This window comes from Rhipicephalus microplus, chromosome 1 (assembly GCF_043290135.1).
Source record: "Rhipicephalus microplus isolate Deutch F79 chromosome 1, USDA_Rmic, whole genome shotgun sequence".
Classification (NCBI taxonomy): domain Eukaryota; kingdom Metazoa; phylum Arthropoda; class Arachnida; order Ixodida; family Ixodidae; genus Rhipicephalus; species Rhipicephalus microplus.
In genome coordinates, this window is record NC_134700.1 from 128,529,032 (window position 1) to 128,552,321 (window position 23,290).

The 23,290-nt window shown below is 45.6% G+C and overlaps 1 protein-coding gene across 3 annotated transcripts; it reads right to left on the reverse strand.

The window, feature by feature from the left end:
- Positions 1-787: 787 nt before the first annotated feature.
- On the reverse strand, positions 788-21,497 carry LOC119178143 (uncharacterized). Of its 3 annotated transcripts, XM_037429306.2 has the most exons (6): positions 21,073-21,497; positions 19,237-19,292; positions 16,778-16,879; positions 15,361-15,417; positions 14,566-14,705; positions 788-1,226 (listed from the first exon to the last, which is right to left on the reverse strand). In XM_037429306.2, the coding sequence occupies exons 3-6, from the start codon at positions 16,779-16,781 to the stop codon at positions 849-851; spliced, it is 579 nt and encodes a 192-aa protein (XP_037285203.1). In that variant the 5' UTR covers positions 16,782-16,879; positions 19,237-19,292; positions 21,073-21,497; the 3' UTR covers positions 788-848. The 3 variants fall into 3 exon arrangements, with proteins under 3 accessions (XP_037285203.1, XP_075743464.1, XP_037285204.1); XM_075887349.1 differs by lacking the exon at positions 16,778-16,879 and having other exon boundaries at positions 21,073-21,491; XM_037429307.2 differs by lacking the exons at positions 16,778-16,879; positions 19,237-19,292; positions 21,073-21,497 and adding an exon at positions 16,671-16,771.
- Between the last annotated feature and the right edge of the window lie 1,793 nt (positions 21,498-23,290).

The window sequence follows — 23,290 nt, forward strand, 5'->3', positions numbered from 1 at the left end:
GTAAACATATTCCCGGTCGCATATTCTATGCTCCACGAAATTGAAGCGTTGTTGACACCACAAGAATAAAAAACAAGTACTAGAAAGCATAATGAGCAGCGTTGGTTTCTTTTGACTGCAAACATATATCTCAGCGCATTCAAAAATTAAACACTACAAATAAGCGATTTCACATGTATACTCTCATGTGCTTTTCATCATGCCACCGTCATCCACCGCATCCACCAAGCTTCCATCAGGCCACCGTCATCCATCTTCTTCACCAAGCCTTCTACCAAACACGTTTTGCCTCGCCACCATGAGCCGGCATTCCCCACCGTCATCACCAATGGCTCGCCAACACCACCACCATCTGCCACCATTTTTTTCACTCTAGCCATCATCAGCCAGCATTTTCCACCGTCACCACCATTGGCTCGCCACCACCACCAACATCTGCCACCATTTTTTCCACTTTCGCTGCCAACAGCCATTATGCCCACTACAGTTTCCACCATATCCACTAATATTTCCACCATATCCACTATTCTTTCCACCATATCCACCAACAACTCCAGCATCCACCAACCCAGGATTTTCAATATAGTTGTTTACACAACGTGCACTGCTCTTCTCATCTTGGTGATCCAGTGAACGTATTACCAATATGCACTTCCACATACCTTCGTTTTTCGAATCTTTTTTTTTCAAAAACGCAATGTGAGTTTATTCATCCAGTAAAACTTGAAAGTATCCTTTCTTACACATTTAGTGCTCTTCATAAATAGTTAGAAATGTACAAACATGATCAATTTTTAAAGATTCATCAATTTTTATTCGGGCAGGAGCCACACGTTGCTGTATTTTCATCAGCTATAAGGTGTTTCACCACGCTGGGCGACGTTCATAGGTTGCTGTGCTGCTTGCTGGTTGGAATCGCTTGGGACATCCGTGGAAGTGGTGGGTGTCTTAGGATCTTGGCCAGTGAAAATACTCGTAAAGAAGGATACTATTTTCGACACGGTTTCGACTGCCTTGTCCTTTATCTTTTGGTAGACGTCAGTTACGGCCTGCCTGACATTGTTTGTGGCATTTACGACTGCACCTACGATAGAACCTGTTATCTTCTGCACGCTGTTCGTGGCATTCGCGACTGCCCCTACGATAGAACCTGTTATCTTCTTCACGCCGTTCGTTACTGCTTCCGTTGTTGTTTCCCAGAAGTCCTGAAATATGTTCTCTTCACTCTAAAAAAGAAATAAAACAAAGAAAATCAGCATAAGAACACAACACGGCCGGCACCACCGTACAATGCTGTATATATATATATATATATATATATATATATATATATATATATATATATATATATATATATATATATATATATATATATATATATATACGTGTGTGTATTGTGGGCAGGTTGTACCTACACGTTCCCACTTGTATAAAATAATCGTCATCGCAATCGGGCTCATTCGTTGCTGTTCTGAGTGACAGCAGCTATCGCGGAATAAACGCTTCTGCTGGCCCTGCTTGGTGAAGTCTTCCTGCGTCTTTCGGAGCAGTGGAGGTGCGGAGTAGATCCCCAGGTCATTCTACGTTCGTGTTCTACCTGGAGGTACGATCCGGTCACTGCTTGCACCCGGCCACCCCGAAAGCTATGCAGACTACGGAACTAACACATAGAGCCCTAACCCTTTCGAATCAATGCCTGCGGCTGCCCTCCTTTCATCCACTGTCACAATCCTGAGTGCGAACCACTCATGTTCGCGGGTCTCCGTTGTGACGACGTCCAGGACAGGCTTGACCTTTACAACGGTGTTAGTCGAGCCAGTTCGTCGACCAAAGCGGCGAAATTGAGCTATCTCCTATTCTATCTGACCAGCGTAGCGAAAACGTAGTATTTTAATCACGAAACTGACTTAGTTGACTGGTCGTCTTTTCTACGAACAGCGAACAGTGATATGACGGAAGGCAAGCGTGTTCGCCACATCCCTAAATCAATACGCACGATTGCATTCAACGCCTTGGCTGTTAAAAAGCCCAATATGGCGGAAAACATCCTTTCATCATGCCAATGCCATGATAATTTGAAGTCCCTCTGCCTTTAAAAGACAACAATCATCTCCTTTCCATGCGATCATTCGTGAGGAACTTTGTGACCTGGAACAGCAGTGGTACTGCCATCTCGTTTATCATTTCGTCCGTTCACGTTGCATTATACTGAGTTTGGTACATGTGAAGCTAGTGAAACGGCCGCGAGCGCATCTTAGGCATAGCATGTAATTATGTTGTTCCAGACACGCATCTCATGTTTATCATGTTTGCACAAGTATCATATTTTCGCCACCCATTCACGTACGGTAATACCAAATTTGTTATAACTGAAGCTAGCAAAACGGCCGCCAGCGCATCATAAGCGTGGCATATAGTCATGTTTTTACATGACACGGATCTCTTGAATTTCATGTTAGGGTCTGCCGCTTGTGTTCGCAGTGCAATCATGCATACCATACCAGTTTCGCAACCTGCCATTTGAACAAAACCACCGCAAGAGCAGCAGGAACATGAAATGTAAATCATGACATTCATGAAATACATGCCATTATTTTCTTGTTATGACTAGTAAAATATGTTCTCTATACGCTCATGTTATGTTATACCAAGTTTGGTTTTGATACCATTATCAAAATGGCCAGGAGAGCTAAATGTCGTTAGTAGATAGATAGATAGATAGATAGATAGATAGATAGATAGATAGATAGATAGATAGATAGATAGATAGATAGATAGATAGATAGATAGATAGATAAGAACAAAGTCGCCGGAGTTCACGAAGAGAGGCTTCGCATTTAAAGCCACCCTCGCTACGCCAGATGGGCTCTGCGAATTTAACATCATGTCATTTAACTTGTGCGACGCTCCGGCAACACTTGAGCGGATGATAGATATTCTTCTTCGTGACCTAAAATAGAAGACCTGCCTTTGTAACTTTGACGATATTGTTGTGTTTTCATCTACCTTTATCTGACACCTTCAACAATTAGTCGAAGCACTTCACAGCCTTTGGAATGTTGGCCTTAAGGTAAATACCAAAAGCGCATGTGTGCCAGTAAAAGTCTTGGGTCAGGCCGTTTCGATAGATGGACTCCGACCAGATCACAATAGCCGCTATAATCCAGTTTTCTCGGCCTTCCACTCAAAAACGTTGCGCAGAGTTATTGGCCTGGCGCTCTACTTTGGTCGCTTTATACGCAACTTCGCCACAATAGCAGCTCCCCTAAATATTAGTCGCTGGTGCTTCTTTCGCTTGGTCCGACAACTTTGAGCTAGCATTTTAAGTCCTTAAAGAACCCCTGACTTCCAGAACACTGCTTCGCCACTTTGACGAGAGAGGGCCTATCCTCCACAATGACGCAAGCGCGTAAGGTATCGAAGCAGTACTTTTGCAGTGTGATGCCGCTTCAAAAGAGCAGGTTGTGGCACACATCAGCCGGACTCTGTCGACAGCGGAGAGAAACTATATGATCACGGAGCAAGAGTGCCGGGCTATTGTCTGGTTGACACTGAAATTCCGCCCGTACCTCTAGAGTCGATACTTAACTATTGACACAGATGTTTATGCACTGTGTTGGTTGTCCTCGATGAAGAATATGTCAGGGCGTCTAGCGCGCTAAGTAGTTCACTTGCAAGAGTATGACTTTACCATCACATACAGGTCTGGTGAATTTCATAATATTGACGCACTGTCCCGATGCCCACTTTCACTCTCTCCCGACAGAATTTCTTACCATCGCATCAAGGGAGCTCCCACATCCCGCCTGCCTCACGGCACTTGTCTATCACCTCACTGGACCAAATTCAGCCTTTTTCGTAATCCGGTTTCCGTTCACTTCAGCGTTCCGATTCCTACTGTGAAACCTTCATTGACTACCTTCATGGCATCACAAAACCACACACCAGCTGCTTGAGACGCCAGCATCGGCAACGTTGCTTCGACGATGGTATGCTCGAACGCTATATCTATTATCTCACAAATAACAAGTGGATGCCAGTCGTTCCCCGTTGCCTTCGTCTTCAGGTGCTAGGAGCATTACACGATGACATTCCTGCTGGTCATCTAGATTCTCGCAAGACCTGCGACCATGTCAGGGCCCTCTGTTACTGGCATGGCTTGTCCACGTCGGTAGCCAAATACGTCGGCTTGTTCGCGTCCTGTCAGCATCGTAATTGATTCACGTCCCTGCCCACCGGTTTCCTGCAGCCTCTTCACTATCTGATAACACATTTTGAATGCGTCGGAATCGACTTGCATGGTCCCTTGACAATGAGGTCTAATGGTCAATGTTGGGTCGCCCCTGCAATCACTCATTTGACAAGTTACGCTGAGACTGCGCTTCTTCGAAACGGTACTGCTACAAATGTCACCGACATCTTGCAGTCTATCGCCGAGCGCCACGGAGCTCCTCGCGTTCTGCTGAGCGACCGGGGCAAAACCTTCATTTTGCACGTCCTCGAGGAAGTCATATGGTCCTGGAAAACGATGCATATCACCACATTTACGTACCGCCCACAGACAAATGGCCTTACTGAGGGCTTTCAGCAAACACTCTCTGACATGATCATTATGTGCCTGCGTCCAGATCAAAAATACTGGGACAATATTTTACCATTTGTCATCTTCGCATATAATACCGCAATGCAAAAACTGACCAGCTACATCCCTTTTTTCGTTGTGTATGGACGATCTGCATTCTCAGTCTTCGACACAGCAATTTTCTTTACACCAGCTTCATCCAGTACTTCCCCACCAGAAGAGTACGCTTCTCGAGTCGCTCAATGCCTTTAAATTGCTTTTCGCAACATGGAAGCCACTCAATAAGAACGAAAACGTTGCTGCGATCGCAGAAGACACGACGGTATATTTCATTCAGGATATAGGGCCCTACTAAGGACCACAACTCGGGAGTCAGGGTTCTTCGAGAAATTGCTTTACAGGTATGTTGGCCCATACACCCTTCTACGACAAACTTCTCCCCTGAACTATCTCGTGACCCCGCTTCAGTCTGTCACTGACCACCATCTTAGGAGCACATAAATTGTTCACGTGTCACGCGTGAAGCCTTTCATTGCTCTTTCAGCTGACCTTTTAGTGGCAGCCAGGCTGCCCGATTCGAAGAGAGGAGAAATTAGCGTAGGCACATTTGTCGTACTTCATCGTTCTCACTTGTATATAAGTAGCCATCATCATCACGATTGGGCTCGTCCGTCGCTGTTCTGGGCAGAGGCTGACATCGCGGCATAAACACTTCTCCTGGTTAGGTCTTTTTCTATATTGATACGAAGTGTCACTACCAGGAAAACAAGAAAAGCAGAAAAGCATGGATAGAGAAGGAAGACGACGTTGCTTATACTGTGATCGCGGACTTAGGGCCCATTGAGCCCCCTTAAGTTACCTTACCTTACGCATATATATATATATATATATATTGTAAGATGGCGTCCAGTACCCTCAAGACTCTTCTTTATTGTCTCGAGTATGTGCCCCACAACCTATACACTGGAGTGGTGATGATGAGTATGTACAGATGAAAAAATGGAATGAGTAATGATGCTCACACTTATTTTCCCCGCGCACTTGAGCAGCTGGCCCGGCCGAGACTTAGGCGGGAAAGGTACGGCGAACAAAGGGTTTAAGGCGTGAAACGTGAACTATCTCGAATGCACGGTAACGACGGTCCGAGGAACCCTCAAGGGGAGTGATACGGTAATTGACAGGAGATGTTCGTTCACTAACAACGTAACGTCCGAGAAAGCGTGACTGAAAGTTTTCACACAATCCGGGTGTACGAACAGGCATCCAAAGTAGTACTTCATCTCCAGGACGGAAGGTGACGTCTCGACGAAAGCTATCATAGCGTTGCTTGCGGTCTAGTTGACTGGCCTCCGTGTTGAGTTGAGCACGTTGCCGTATGTCAGCGAGTCTGGAGACGAAATTTCCTGGCGTAGTCGTGGACGTTTTTGTCGTTACATTGAAGAAAGAGGAGTCAATTGTGAATGTCGGCGCACGACCATAGACGAGGAAGAAAGGTGAATACCCGGTGGTTCGTTGAACAGCGGTGTTGTGTGCAAACGTTACGAACAGCAAGATTTTGTCCCAGTTATCGTGGTTCGGTCCGATGTACATGAATATTATGTCAATTGGAGTCCGGTGGAATCAATTTGTCAGGCCATTTGTCTGCGGGTGGTAAGCGGATGTGGTTTTATGAACTGTGCCACAATTTTTTAGAATTTCGTCAAGAATTGTCGACATGAAGGCCTTGCCCCGGTCACTCAACAACGTGCGAGGTGCACCATGACGCAACACAATGGCTTCTAAATAGGAGGCGGCAACGTCTGAGGTGGAGCTAGTGCATACAGGAGCGGTCTCCGCGTATCGTGTGAGGTAGTCGAAGGCTGTGACGGTCAAGCAGCGGCCCGCTGGCGTTACGGGAAGTGGTCTGACGAGGTCTATTCCGACAACGACAAAAGGGGTATCGGGACATAGAATGGGTTGTAATAATCCAGCAGGAGCAGAAGTTGGTCGTTTCCGGCATTGACACAGTGCGCAAGAAGCGACATAATTAGCCACAAATGTAGAAAAACCAGGCCAGAAGAAACGGCTCCTAACGCGGTTGTAGGTCTTCTGAAATCCCAAGTGTCCAGCTGATGGGTCGTCGTGTAGTGCTTCGAGAACTTGTTTTTGCAGTGAACGGGGAAGTACTGGCACCCACCGATGCCTATCCGCATTGTAAGTATAGCGCTACAGGACATTGTTGTCTAGCTTGAACTGCCGTAGCTGACGACGTAGTCTGGGATTAGGTGGAGAAGGCGAGTCAATCAAGTACCCGATGATGCGGTTACAGTATGGGTCTTCACGTTGCCACGCGGCAAACTGAGCGCTGCTGTTTAAAGATAGTGACCCAGCAACTTGCCAGGGGTGATAACGTGAGTGCAGAGGAAGCCGCTTGATCACCTGAGGGGCATCGAGGATGCGTGGTTGGAGATGAAAGTGGCAGAGGGCAGCGAGAGAGAGCGTCGCCATCCTGATGCTGTTTGCCAGACCTGTACACAACGTCAAAAGTGTACTCTTGTAAACGGACTATCCAGCGACCGAGTCACAGACAAATTCTTCAGCGAGGACCACCAGCATAGGGCATGGTGGTTGGTAATCACAGTGAAGTGGCGTCCATGCATATAAGGTCGAAACTTCTGGATGGCCCAAACGACAGCAAGACATTCCTGCTCTGTTATCGAGTAGTTCTGCTCCACAGGTATTAGTGCGCGGCTGGCATACGCAACAACTCACTCACGTGAAGTGCCGTGGCGCTGGAGGAGGACGGCACCGATTCCGTGGCCGCTGGCATCTGTGTGAAGGAAAGTGGGTGCGCTCTCATCGAAGTGACGGAGGACGGGGTCTGATGTCAAAGCACGTTTAAGGACTTGGAAAGCACACTCGCACTCGTCAGTCTCAGTGAAGGCCGTTCCTGACGTCAGAAGCTTGTGTGACAGCCCCGCAATGGCAGCAAAATCACTGATAAAGCGGCAGAAGTAAGACGCCAGGCCCAGAAACCTTCGCATTTGTTTTTGATTGCGCGGAATTGGAAAATTAAATACGGCAGCGACCTTGTCGGGGTCGAGTCGAACGCCATCTTTGCTGACAAGGTGACCCAATACTATGATGCTCCTGCTGGCGAAGTGGCACTTCTTTGTATTGAGCTGAGCCCAGCGTTAAAAATGCACGTAAGAACTTCGTCCAAACGCTTAAGGTACTGAGGAAAAGTAGAAGAATTAATTACGATGTCGTCCAAATAGCATAAGCAGGTTTTCCACTTGAGACCACGTAAGACAGTATCTATCATGCGCTCGAACGTTGCTGGAGCGTTGCATAAGCCAACTGGCATGACGTTGAACTCGTAAAGCCTGTCAGGCGTTGCAAACGCTGTTTTCTCCTTGTCTGCTTCGAGCATAGGTATTTGCCAATACCCGGATCGAAGGTCGAGGCTGGAGAAATATTCTGCGCCTTGTATAGTGTCCAGGGCATCATCTATGCGTGGCAACGGATATATATCTTTTTGCGTTATCTTATTGAACGCTCTGTAATCAACACAAAAGTGGACATAGCCATCATTTTTCCGGACTAACACCACAGGAGACGAGCAAGAGCTGGATGAAGGTCGAATAATATCCCGTTTGCACATGTCGGTGTCGTTTTCCTCAATCATTTGCCGTTCCGCCAAAGACATGCGGTATGGGCAGCGGTGCACAATGGAGCTGACTTCGGTTTCGATGCTGTGCTCTGCAACAGAGGTGTGGCCCAAAATTTTGGATTGTACGTCGAACGAAAAGCTGTGCTGTTGGAAAAGGTCTAAGAGGTCTCTCTTTTGCTCAGCAGTGAGGTGAGGACTTATGGTAGCATTTAAAGCAGCAGTGGTTGCCTTGGTATCCGTTGTAGCAGACAAAGGCGGTGATTCTGCGTGAAGAGGAACCAGTGAAAAAGGCTCGCTCTCAGCGAAGCAGCTCACAGCAGTGCCCTGGGGCAGCATCACTGTCAAAGACGTTGTGTTCAAGGCGGTGACCAATGCCTTACCGTTGTTAAACCACACAAGGCTGGGTGCAATGGTAAGCCCCGCAGGTTTGGAGCGAACTGATGGAGCAATGAACACGTCACCGTTAACTATAGTATCCGAAGCGATCGTAAGAATTCGTTAATCTCCTGGCGAAATGAAACAATCCGCAGCAGCAACAAAACGGAAGCTGTATGATTCGACGTCACATGAACTCTCAGTAGCTGACATATGAATTACTCGCTGACGACACGATATGAAAGCTGATGCCGAAGAAAGGAAGTCCCATCCTAAAATGACTGTGTGAGTGCACAAAGTAAGTACAAGAAACTGAATGTGGTGAAGGATGCCATCTATGAAAACGCGGACTGTACAAACACTTGAAGGCTGAATAGGGACTCCATCAGCGCAACGAAGGGGAGGGCCACCGTATGCCTTCCTAACTTTTTTCTAGCGGGCACAAAAGTCTGCACGAGTTATGGAAAGTGATGCGCCTGTGTCTACTAGTGCCTCTGTCTGTATACCTTCAACATACACCAATAAAACATTTGATGAGCAGTCTGGAGGAGTTTAACTCAGTTCGAAAGATGCAGCTTTCCGTCCCGAAGCTGCACTGTTTAGTTTTCCAGTTGGCGGTCGGGAATCGAAGTAGAAGGTAGAAGGGAAGAGGAGGAACGCCGCATCGGTGAAGGTGAGTGACGACCTGAGAAACGGGAACTGCCAACTGAGGCAAAGTTCTGCGGAGACGGCGACCGGCGTGTGCTGTTCTGATACAGTCGGCGATAGGGTGGTCCAGTTGGGTAGAAGTGGTACCATTCATAGTAACCGTAGCTTCGTCTTTCGTCTTCTTGACGGCATCGGCAAAACCTTGAAATATGACCATAGATGCCGCAATAAAAGCAAGTCGGTCGTGCAGTGCGCCAGGTGTTGCAAGGCTGGGAAGATGGTCGTGGTGCGAGCGAGCTGAGCGGACCATGTACATCGGGCGCAGGTAGCTGCATTGGGCTTTGCTGGGGTGCAGGTGTCCTAGCAACCTGAGCATAAGTTGGCATGGTCATAGGATATGATCTCGGAACAGGTATGACAGTCACCGAGGCCAGGCTTTGGTGGGGCACAGGCGTCGTTGCTGCAACGTGAGCATAACTTGGCATTTCCACGGGATGTGAGCTCGGAACTGGTGTGCCTGTGACCAAGGCCAGTTCCTCCTTGACGACGTCGCGTAAACTTGTAGCAGGTGGCGTCGTTCGAATATCAAGGTGGCGAGGAGCAGCCTATGCATGAATTTCCTCGCGGATGATAGAGCGGATCAATGCACGCAGCTCTGTTGTGTCATGACTTGAGCTGAGATCAGGCATATCAGGTTGCACCCGAGTGGATTGAGGCTCCTCGAGGTGCTTACAGGCAGCTACAACATCGGCTACGGTCTGGGGATTCTGCACCACAAGCGCATCAAAAGCGACAGTCGCAATGCCTTTTAGCAGTTGGCGCACACGGTCGTTTTCCGCCATATGGTTGTCGATGCGGCGGCAAAGGGCGAGAACATCTTCAATGTAAGAAGTGAAAGACTCGCCGGGGCGTTGAACACGTGCACCAAGCCTTTTCCTGGCAATATCCGAGTGCGCCGACGGGTTGGCGAAAATCTGGTGGAGCTGGCAGGTAAAGGCGCGCCTTGTCAAAAAATCTGTAGCGTGGTTTAAAAACCACGTTTTTGCGACGCCGCTCAAGTAGAATGCAACGTGGGTGAGTTTCGCAGGCTCATCCCAGTTGTTGATGGCACTCACGCGGTCATACTCCTCGAGCCAGTCTTTTACGTCCTCACCCGGAAGCCTGCGAACAGCGGATGATCCTTTTGTGGGCTGGTGACCAGGTGAGAAGGGTTTCTTGGTGGTGGGAGTGGTGGCGCAGCTGCTGCGCTTGGCTGGTCGGCTTGCGACATTACCGAACCTAGGTCGTTCAAGCGGCGGCCTGAACGGAGCTCCAGGGATGTCTTCTAGAAGACGCTGGGGTTGTCCGAGAGCGCGAGAGGATGCAGAAATAGGGCAGCACTCTCCACCACTTGTAAGATGGCGTTCAGTACTCTCAAGACTCTTCTTTATTTTCTCGAGTATGTGCCCCACAACCTAAACTGGAGTGGTTGTTGTTGTTGTTGTTGCCTTTATTTCAGACAAATGTATGCCGGATACAAGCCGGGCCAAACGCAAGCCGGGCTACTCCGAATACGTCGTCACTTATGCGAGTCGCACACTTACTAAAGCTGAGGCCAATTACAGCGTCACTGAAAAAGAGTGCTTGGCGCTAGTGTGGGTGCTTTGCAAGTTCCGCCCTTATTTGTACGGTCGCCTATTCGACCTGGTAACGGACCACCATGCACTTTGTTGGCTCGCCACATTGAAAGATCCTTCTGGCCGCCTAGCTCGGTGGGCACTGCAAATCCAGGAGTACGACATTCGTGTCATCTATCGCAGCGGACGCAAACACTCCGACGCCGGCGCCCTGTCGCGTTCGCCTTTACCTCCCAACTCGGCCTGTGGAACCACTGGTACCAACTCCGTCGCATCTCTCGACCTCGACTCCTTTACCAGTGAACAACACAAGGACCCGTGGATCGCTTCCCTTTTTAACTGTCTCTCTGGATCGTCAACCACTGCGGTACCACGATCTCTCCGACGTCAAGCTGCTCATTTCGCCACTCGTGATCGGCTGCTACACCGACGCAACTACGCCCCAGAAGGTCATAAGTGGCTCTTTGTTGTCCCGCACAGCTTGCGATCACAAATCTGCGCCTCCTTTCACCACGATCCCCAATGTGGTCATGCCGGAGTTTTCAAAACTTACGAACGCATTCTCCATCAATTCTACTGGCGCGGAATGTGTAATTTCATTCGGAAATTCGTTATGGGCTGCCCTGACTGTCAACGCCGCAAATCACCTCCTTTCCACTCGTCCGGTGTGCTTCAACCGCTTCCGTGCCCTGCCAAACCTTTCGATCGGATCGGAATTGGTCTTTATGGCCCTCTACCGACAACATCAGATGAAAATCGGTGGATCATAGTCGCTGTGGACCATTTAACACGCTACGCTGAGACAGCCGCTCTTCCAAGTGCCACTGCGCGGGACGTAGCATCCTTCATCCTTCATCGCGTCATACTAAGACATGGTGCACCTCGAGAACTACTAAGCGACCGAGATCGAGCCTTCCTATCAGAAGTCGTCACGTCTCTGCTTTCTGAATGCCATGTTGTTCATCGCAAGACCACGGCATACCACCCGCAGACTAACGGGCTCACGGAAAGATTTAACCCCACCTTTGGCGATATGCTCGCCATGTATGTGACATCCGATCATACTAACTGGGATCGCATTCTTCCATTCATCACGTTCGCATATAACACCGCGGCACAGTCTACCACTGGATTTTCACCTTTCTTTCTTCTTTATGGACGCGAACTATCCCACACCATCGACACTCTCCTTCCATACCGTCCTGACGCATCCTAATGCCCATCTGTGTCCGAAGCTGCCCGAAATGCGGAAGAGTGCCGTGAACTCGCACGCACCTTTACGTCACAAGAACAGCGCCAGAAAGAAAACAACGCCGACTCTTCACAAAGCCCCAGCTATTCCCCGGATCACTTGTATGGCTGGCTGTTCCTTACCAAACCCCCGGCATTTCCTCAAAACTCGTTCCAAAGTACGAGGGCCCATACCGTGTTTTGGAGCAAACCTCGCCGGTGAATTTTCTCATTCAGCCACTTTCCCCCCTCTGACGACATGCGCTCGGCTCGCTCGGCTCTCTTGCTCGGCTTGTGCTGATCATCGCCGGCATCTGCTTGACCGTTGCTCTTGCCCGATCGTGTTTCATCGTAGGACTACCATCGCAACAGTCGCCAATAAACCCTTTTCAACCCTTTATATATATATATATATATATATATATATATATATATATATATATTTGCCATTTGGCGGTCTAAGGAACAGGTAAAACTGGTGGATCCCAGTGAAGCTTCACTCATTGGTCAACGTGAATAGTCTCACGGTCACAACGGTGGCCGTCTGTGCATCAGTGCCCGGGCTCGAGAAGATAATTTACCAAGAATGCTTGACGCAGTACGTGGTAGAGGCTTTCATACTTAAGTAGCAGCTTTGAAGAAAGGCCAGGAGCTTTGGAGGTAACGCGAAGCCACGCCAGTGTCAAGCCGAATATGACTTGGAATGCAGGTTGGCACCGCGGCAGTCCTGTTGGTGTGCTTGGTTTTGTGTGGTTAACGAACGTGCTACCTGCCGGCATTCTTCCGCATAGGTGGCAACTTCAGGTGGAGTTGCCTACTCTGATGTGTCCGGGTGATACAACAGAATGGTATCCATAAATGAGGGATCACAGCTATAGAGAGGCAAGAAAGAAGAAAATGCGGTCGTAGACTGAGTGGCGCTGTTGTAAGCATACGTAGCAAATGGTAGTATGCGATGCCAGCTGGTGTGGTCAACAGAGACATACATGGACAGCATGTCGCCTATGGTGCGGATAAAGCGATCAGTCATGCGGTTGGTTTGGAGATGGTACCCACTAGTCGTTTGATGAACAACGTTGTAGTCGCGCAGGGGGCTTGTACGGCTTTTGAAAGTAACGTGCGTCTACGGTCGCTATGTTTCTCGCGAGAAGACCCGTAGCAAAAAAAAAGGTTTTGAAGTGTAAATAAGCCGACTTCATGTGATGTAGCCTCTGGCAGAGTGGCAGTCTCATCATATTGTGTCAAATGATCAATCGTGACAATCACCCAGCGATTCCCGTCATGTGTACACGGAAGGGGGCTATACAAGTAAATTCCAATGCGATAAAAGGCCACGAGGGACAGAGCAACGGCTGGAGCGGACCAGAGCCTGTACACGGTCGACTCTTCCGGCATTGACACTTGGATAATGAACATGTATTGGTGAACAAATGGGTGTATTCTACGCCAGTAGTACCGGAGCAGGAGGCGTGCATTCGTCTTTGTTACACCAGCGTGGCCGCATTGCGGTTGTGCAAAGTGGGAGGCGCAGATATGAGCACGTACATGACGAGGAATCACCAACAACCACTTGCGACCGTCAGTGAGGTAGTTGCGGCGATAAAGTAGCCCAGCGCGTATGGTAAAATGGCGATCAGGGCGCCGCAGTGAGCGACTGGTGGTACTTAAGGATGGCTTGAATCCGAACTTCATTAAAGAAACTACCTAAATGTCTTGACACTTTTCAGGGGCAGAAAAGGCTTTCGTTGTGGAGCTGGCAGCAAGTACTGCTCACAGTATAACATATTGCTCTCTATAATATGACCATAGCGAGAAAGATGCATTGTGCTTAACGTTTGACTTCTTTTGCGCACCTCTGCTGTTTTCTTGCTTTCTTTATTGCTTTTGCAGCACTCGTGCCAAAGAGACCCAGACAGAATATCTATATGTTCAAGATTTGACGTGGCGACTACACTTAGTGAAAATGCACAAGCGCCATGTTTGAGTCAGAATAATTTCTTCTTTGTCGGCGCCACCGCCGCTGAGAGATAGCTCTCCAAAGGTCGGAGATGAACGCCCAGCTCTGGGCCTTGCGGCAGGCCGAGGATGACGTCCGAGTCCAGCGACTCGGTGCCGCCACGCGAAAACAAGCGCAAACTGCCGGCCAGCTGCGTGTAATAATAAACTATTTTCTCTACCTCTTACACTAAGAACCTCCTCCCCACTGCCTGAAAAGATATTGCCCAGACATGTTGGTTCTGATGTTCACGCCAGGCCAAGTCACCTGCAAAAGCGTAGCCTTCTACGTAAGTTTACACTATTTATTGAAAAGCTTTACTCAGCAACACCAATAGTAGCAAACCCATTGAGAGGTGAGCTGCTTATTACAAGTTTCGCATCGTTGAACATAATGCTTTTCTTGTGCAAGGCCTACTGCGCTCGTGGCGTGCCTTTTTTTATTTTACTCTGGTATTTCTTCTCACCCGAGCCTCCAGTTTCTCACTCTCGGTTAGGGTCTGTACCACCTCTCGATGAATTTCACCAATGTGAGCAGCATCTCGTTCCACATCTTTGAACGTTTCGTCAAGGAGGGAATCATCTTCTGGCTGTCTTTCTGCATTGGCTGTAATTACACAAGTAGCACATTCAGCTGTTGTATAGGCTTTTTCAAGAAATTAATGACACCAAATACCCTACCTGTTAGATTTTGAAGAGACATGTTGACAAGTGGCAGAAATTGTATTACAAAAAATGATTTTTCAGTTAGCTCATAGTGTTCCTAGTTGAGAGGTCAACAAATTAGTAAATGTGAATATTACACCGTGTAACTTTCAATTTTTCTATTAACGTCTAGCACAGCTGACTATTTTCGCAGCACACAGAACTACATAGACACTCAACATTTATAGCACTTCCCTTGAGGTTGTTCTAAAGGAATCTAACCTATGTCATGTGTAGCCCGTTTTCTGCTCCTAAATATAATGCTTTATAGCTAAAATGAACGGCAGAATACGTGAAAGATAATATTATATTTTCAACAAGTTTCGGATGACCTAAACATAAAGAAAAGTGTCACTTATTTTGGTTGGTAAAGTTCTGGAAATATAATACCTTATAGATAACATATACGACAATATAAAATGATGTACTCCTAAATCTAGCGTACTTTGTGTCTGTTTATAACATCCTTAGTTCATTTAAGTTGTCAAGTACTACCGTTTTTTTTCTATATCAAATGATCAGATGGTTTTGCCGCTAATAAGTCATTTCTTACTTACCAGCAAATGCGACGAGGCTCATGACACAGATGGTCGCTAATATGTGCTTCATTCTTCCTGTGGGAAATGTACAATTCTATAACTTTGCGCCTACAGTATTAGCGTAGCTCTCCGTTTTTTAAAAATACAAGCATACTCTATGTTGCATATTTAACATACATACTGAAAAAATCTCTACCATTCTTTGCCATAGTCTGCCGATGTCAACAAATGATTTTAAACATGACTTTGAACATAGTAGCACACAGGGTAGATGAAGGATGAGCATCGCTATTCGCCTTACTAAACGCACAATTAATCTTCCCTAAAGCAGTTCACCTCTAGAGGCAACAAGATACTTTTGCATAAGCATCCAGTTTATTCCCCTTTACTCCTTTGTTACCACGCGAAAAGGGGTTGTTTTTCATATGTCTTCGGAATACTGTTTTCGCCAGTTAGAAAAGTACTCCAGCGCTCATTGCAGAATTGCAAACTTTGCACAATCAAACACTCTTTCAAAAAATGTATGTTGTCCAGCAATAAAAATATTTTAGAATGAATAAAATTGGAAAACTGTAGAGTGTTAGGTCACTACCTGGTAAACACTGCAAAACAAAACTATATATGCAAAAATATTCAAAACAAAGAAAAATTTTGGAAACCAGAAACAGTACAAAAAATGATGAATGTTGTACGAAAATGCTTTTCTTCACATAGACAAACAAAATCAGAACCAAGGTGTTGCTTCGTCGCTCGTGCTATGCGGTGAAGCATTGCAAGTTGTTGTGTGATGCACAAGTGTACTTGTACACTTTTTCTGAGAAGATTTTTGTACTGATTTAATAAGAGTCTCCTGGTGTTATAATAGAGATAGATGGATACCCGTGATGGAAGTATTCTTTCCAGAAATGAGATGTCCAATAAATTTTGCTAATGCATCTAGCGCCACCTCTTTCCATGAGCCACCTTGCACCGCAATGGTTGACGTTCCAATATATACATTCAAGCATATTTCTTTGTCTTTTTGCGCATATCGTATTAAAAAAGTACAACATCACGCGCAGTTCTAAAACGTTTCGCACTGCTTTGTAGTCAGGGCCAAGATGTGCTCTGGGGGATTTCTTGTTGTTAGGAAAATTTCTTCTGCCCACTGCGCCCCAGCGAAGTGTGGACAACGCACGTAACCACAATAGCTATAAAATTGTTCGCAAAGGTCAGAAGCTATACGCACTTGTGGTGGAGGGAAAACCTTGAGGATGTAAACAAAACAAAGCCATGAATGGCTGTGGAAGTATGAGGCTGACGCAAAACATCGTCGCCATAAAACTTACAGCTCAGGTGCTGTCATCCTGGAACACTAAGCTCGTCATCACTCAAGTCAGGGGGGGTTGCAAGGCTGTTTCGAGCAGCGCTTGTGTTTTTCAGCGCTGATACGCACCCATGCACGTCTGATGATGACGTTATAGGAGCGGCTAGTGACACAGTAGATGAGACCCTTTGTCTGATATAAGGATGCAAGTCAATTGAAAGCTCCTGGAAACTGATATAGAAAGCCACTTCAATAAGTTGGGCACGCAGCGGACCTTCGCACATAATTTTTGTAGAACAAATTTTTCCTGACTCCTAGGAACAGCTTTCTATTGAATATATGACATAAATTCCGGGCTATCATTAGTGCTCAACGTAGACTAATTGCGAAGCTGACACTTTATTTCAATATTTGGCTTGCAGAGATGGTTTCACAACAAAACTTTGATGGTACTGTACCATATATATAATCAGAAGGGGCACGCACTTCTTTCAAATTCATGAGCCTAGTGCACTTTTTCAACAATACACGCACATTACTTCGCACAAAGGTCTATCAAAAATCACTATGTTGCCGAAACTGGCAATTTCAAAGAGCTTCTGAAAGTTAACTGGCAGGAATAACTTCTAGAATGTGCTGGGTGCATGAGAAACAAATTTACATGCCAAAATTGATTATTTAAAAGCGTTAATCACTGGTTATCGATTTGGATAGGCGTGGTAACGAAAGGATCAGCGGGTATCGAATAGTAGCAGCAGTTCACAGCAACAGCTGCACAACGCAAAACGAGTTGTTAGCGCCGTTGGACATGCGTGCAGTGGTGATCTATTGATATAATTAGCGAACAAAGAAAGACACAAAGGGCTTGTGATTAGCTCAGAGAGAAACACGTCGTCCAGCATGCCTCCAACATGTCCACTTCAATATCCACCAAAATGGTGGGAGACATTTGAAGATTGTGGCTGATTGTGGTAAACGATTAAACAACTTCGCTATGAATGGTAGGTTCCTAAGAATATACATTTGAGTATTAAAAAGTGGGTTTTAGGTGAGTTCAAACATATTCACTTTAATTGTCAAAGCTTTATATTAGACACTAACAACGCACTTTTGCGCCTAGTTTTTTTTTTTGCTGTACTGACGAAAATACCAATTTATTCACTCATATCTTATTCTGAGAATGCATTGCCGGGTGCCTCAAAATTTTTCCTTTCAACAGTTTAGTTTTTACTGTCAAAAACTTTCACAATAACATGGCTTAGCTAACAATTAACAAGAACACTTCGATTTATTTTCGAGAGAGTTTCCAAAACTGAGCGACATGAGAATTTTCGTTCCCCAACTACTGGCAAAGAGCATCAACTTGAGTAGCCTACAGACCTTATAGTTACTAGAATTTTTCGAGCAGCCGGATTCTCGAATAGCAAACGAATGGAAAGTAGGGTCTGTGAAAGCCACCTTACTGGTTTGACAAGCTAACAGGATGATGGCAGGAGTGGATTGCGGAGAATCTCTGCTAGCCTTCCACCTCTATTACCTTTAGATCATGAACAATTTGTTCTGAAAAAGACATGTTTCTGTCAATAAAATCAGGTCGTTCATTAACCAATGTACGAGCCCGCTTATCCCAATTGAGTGTGAATGAGTTGCTAAAGCTCTCGCGCTTTACATGGTATGACATACTACACTTCATTCTGCTAATAGCGTGCAATCTAATTTGTATACACCAACTCACTGAAGAAATAGCTAGTTATTCTTATTCTTGATTGATTGATTGATTTGATTGATTTGTGGGGTTTCACGCCCCAAAACCACTATTTGATTATAAGAGACGCCATAGTGGAGGGCTCCGGAAATTTTGACCACCTGGGATTCTTTACCGTGCTCCCAAATCTGAGTTCACGGGCCTACAACGTTTCCGCCTCCATCGTAAATGCAGCCACTACAGCCGGGATTTGATCCCGCGACATGCGGGTCAGCAGCCGAGTACCTTAGCCACTAGACCACCGTGGCGGGGCAGTTATTGTTATTCTAGGTGACCCGATGCCTTGCTGGGTGTGTTCCTACAAACAGAGACAGTTTGTCGAATGGCTAGAACTGCAAACGTCTTGTAAATAGTGCTTCTTCATCTTTGGTGTTAAAATATTGAAGGTAGTGGAGCATTTCATGTTTGAATATGAATATGTGTTTATTCTGTGGAAAGGCATCTATGCTGACGTTTATATGGAAAGAATACAGGAATAAAATAGGAATCAATACGCTAGCTTTTACTTCAGAGTACATCCGAATATCGCAAATGACGTCGAAATTCCTTTCTAAGCAATATTTCCCTATTATGAATCTCTTTCACCTTTTTAACTTTTAGCATCAGAGCATATATATTTAAATAAGCCATATTGCTTTATGGTTGTGGTATTACCATAGCCACTGTGACTAGAATTTCACAATGATATTCAATACTACTGGCAAAGCGGTAAGACACCATGCACGGAGGCGATCGTTCAGCATGATGATCTTAAGTATGAACTATGACACTGCATATACTAAAGGCTTATAGCGGCAAGCAGGTTCAGAAAACAGAACTATACCTTGTCTTGCTTCAAATGAGTGTGGAACACTTGCGATATAATCTTCTGCTTCGAGCCTGGAAGTATTTGATGAGGTATAGTCCCAAAGCAGGCAAGCAAAATTGAGCAATACCACTGATTCATGACGTCACGTGTCATAAAGCACTCGACTGCCTCGGATTTTCTGCATCATTATTTCGTAATAGGCCCGCTAGAGTTAATTAAAAAGCTGACTCTCTTGCATTGTGACGTTGAAATTGGTTCTGTAATATCAAGGACATCATATTTTGTCTTTGTTCTAAACAGATGTAAAAAATGAGCTGAAACGCTTTCCTTACCGCTGTGAAATAGCAAAATAACTCTTGTTGCAGAAATATCAGCCCCAGTATCGACGCCTAAGTTTGTACTGAATAATAGGCACTCCGTGTTGGTAAATGTTTAATATAAATGCACAAAAACTAAGACAATATCTTCACCTGGAGATGCTATTAATGGGAACCAACAACCAAATAGTCCCACGAAATGTATGCGTGCTTTTATAACAAGCAATTGTAACGTGGCTGTCAAGAAACAAAACCACAAGTCAATTTGCCATGGGCAGGATGCGAATCTGTGACTTTTAAAACAGAAGTCTCATTGCATTTTTTCTTCGGCATTATTGCCGGTTAGTTGCCATTAGTATTGTGTCTAACGAAGAAAAACGAGCCCTGGAATTTACACTTTGCTTCATTCATAGTCAGGATCTGGTTCCGTCTGACTTGATGCTTCGAAATAATACGTAAGGAATTGTTGGTTTGCAGCCACTTCATAGTAATACGACGCACTACGTGACGCCAAAACAGGCAAAAAGTACAGTTCCATACTCGCCGTAATGGCAACAGGGGGCGCTTACTAAGTCTGTCGTGCTCGGACGCGGGTATATACCCATTAAAGTAGGCGGAGGGATGACCGCCACAATAGCTCAGTGCTAAAGCATCAGATGTGTTTTTGGAAGGTCGCTTGTTTGGATCCTGCTGGTGGCAAGTTGTCTTTCCGTCCAGGAATCTTTCTTCACAATTACATTAGAACTGCTTCTTGTAAAATCCTCTATACTTTCCTTGGCATCATTGCCTGTTAGTTCTCATTATTATTGCGTCTAACAAAAAAATTGACCCTTAAGTTTACACTTTCTTTTAATTCGAGGGTTAATTTGATATTCTACCAGAGCCACGTGTATGCGCAAAACTGCTTCGAAATAGACACTACGTGATAGTTACGAAGGGGTAAGGCTGTTCTTAACACATATAGTATTCCATGACAAAAGTGTAGAATCACACCAGCCGTCAAAACTTACGAATGGTGCATGGAGTAGTTGGTATTAAGTATGATCAATCAGTGGCGTTGACAGAGTTTTTTCTGGAAGTGAGGGAGACGGGATGGCGCATTACCATAATCCTGTAATGAAGGCCAGGCAGCCAGATGAAGTAGCCAATCATTTTGTGCCCTCTATGCCTTGCAGCGAGAAATTCGGATTACCCTGTGAGAAAAGTTCTTTTAGATGCCCCACTATTATACGTTACAAGGGAGAGATCCATAATTCGCTACCAATTTGAACAACGGCCCCTGCAACATGTTAAACTGTGATGGTGTTTGTGTCACTTTCAGGAAACGTTAAGGGTATCTGGGAGACTAATAAAATAAATAAATTTGTTATATTAGGCACCTTGCAAGGGTACTTTCTGTAGTCAATCTAGCATAGCCTGAAAGAGTCAATGGTGTGCATAGACATTATTTTCTCGTAGCATGGTTTAGGTATCTAAGAAGAAGGTGCAAACGTAAGCAATACAAACAGGGTCCGAACACGCTAACACGCTATACCTTTGAAGGTGATGCTGAAGCGTCCTGGAAGCCTTCTAAAGCTTTTTCGTTGTTTACGGAACTTTATTGTTGTCCTGCAAGTAGCGCGCAGCGGGCGACTCCCACGTAGGGACCGTTAGGCCAAGCCTATCGGCCGCTCCGCGGGCCTGCTGGATAGCCCGAAGTTTGTCGGCCAGGATGGAGCTCCGGAGGGCCGCCTCCCACCTGACCGATGTAGTGTCAGGGTTAGTGTACATTGCCTTGCACTCCCAGAGCATGTGCGCCAGCGTGGATACATCCCCACAGCTTTTTCTTATCTCATTAAAATAGCGGATAATCATTATACTAGGTAGCTCAGAATAATTAAACACCATTAGGCAGGGCTTTCTAACATCATATAAAACTATATAATAGAGATGTCGTATCCTCAAGCAGTCATGACGCCATTGCGAAATGTTCCTACTGTTGAAAAATATTTAGTTATAACATTCATCCACGCATATTTTCTCTTCGAAATAGAACCACTTACCTAATTTAAGTACGGTACAAAAGCCGCAGTGTTTGTTTTACTCTCACTGTAGTTATTAAAGCGAAAGACTGTTCAGTGAGATGGCTTAGCAACAACATTCTATATTACGTGCGGTTGTAATATGCCTTTGATCTGATTTAGTGTAATAATTTGGAAAACTGTGCAGTAGTTGTATCTGTGGTAAGAGCTTATTACTCAAGTTTAATAAATTGTTATAGCATAAGACAATACCAAATGTACATACAGGTACGCAATTTGCGTTAAACGCTGCTATCTTTTCCCCCGCTCCCCTTTAAGCAAATTCACTAACTAATGCCCAAATATCGTCGTCATGACTGTCATAATCATTTGCCACACTACGCCCACTGCAGAACAATAGAATCTTTAGTGTTCAGTCAGTCAACTCGGTCCTCTGCTTTCTGCGACGCCTTTACACCCACAAACTTCCTAGCCTTATCTGCCAACCTAACTTTCTCCCCTTGAACTGCTTGCCTTCATTACGAATCCAGTCTGTGATTCTTAACGACCAGCGATTTTCTCGCTTTCGAGCTACATGCAGCTTCATACCAGTTCAAGTACGTGCAGCTGTCTTTGCCTAAATATTGTCATGTTTAAACTTCTTGAGACCTGCCTCACTTTTTAACTGCGCAGCAGTTCTTAGCGAACTTTGGCGACTTTGAGCATACTATCTATCTATCTATCTATCTATCTATCTATCTATCTATCTATCTATCTATCTATCTATCTATCTATCTATCTATCTATCTATCTATCTATCTATCCGCTTACGACTTTTAGCTCTCCTGGCCGTTTCGGTAATGGTGTCAATACCAAACTTGGTTTGGCTTAACATGACTGTATGAGGAACATTTTTGACTAGTCACAACATGAAAATAAAGGCATGTATGTCATATATGTCATGATTTACATGGCATGGTTTTGAAGCTCTTGCGGCGGTTTCGTTCACATAGCATGTTGCAAAACTGGTACGGTATGAAATGATTGCATGGCGAACACAAGCGAAAGACTCTAACATGAAAACCATGACATGAGTGTAATGTAACACATGACTACATGCCAAACTCTTGATGCGTTCGTGGCCGTTTCGCTAGCGTCACATATACCAAATTTGGTATTACGGTACGCGAATAGCTTACGAAGATATGTGGCTGGTGCAAACATGATAATCATGAGTTGCATATTATGCCACAAGATGACTACATGCCACGCTCATGATGCGCTGGCGGCCGTTTCGCTAGCTTAACTTATACTAAATTCGGTATTACAGGACTAGAATAGGTGACCAAGGTATGATACATATGCAAACATGATAATCATGAGATGCGTGTCTTCTAACAACATGACTACTTGCTTCGTTGATGATGCGCTAGCGACCGTTTCACTAGCTTCACATATGCCAAATTTGGTATTACGGGACGCCAATGAATGACAAAGGTATGCGACTGGTGCAAACATGATAAACTTGAGATGCGTCTGATGAGAGAACATGACTACATGCCACACTCAAGGCGCCAATACATTTCGACGTGACGTGGTGCGCGTGCTCGTTGGCGTTCATGTCATCGCGTCACGCCGGCGTTGCCATGCCATGCACCAGTCCTGCCATATACTCGCAGGCACGCGCCACACTGCGTTGCTTTGACGCATGCGCGTTTCTACGCGTCCGGTGTCCGTCCGTCACAATAGAGG

Excerpts from the sequence above, each read along its gene's own strand:
- LOC119178143 (XM_037429306.2), bottom strand. Across the intron at positions 14,706-15,360 it reads GAGCCTCGTCGCATTTGCTG|CCAATGCAGAAAGACAGCCA; the intron begins GTAAGTAAGAAA and ends GTGTAATTACAG. Across the intron at positions 1,227-14,565 it reads GTGAGAAACTGGAGGCTCGG|AGTGAAGAGAACATATTTCA; the intron begins GTGAGAAGAAAT and ends TTTCTTTTTTAG.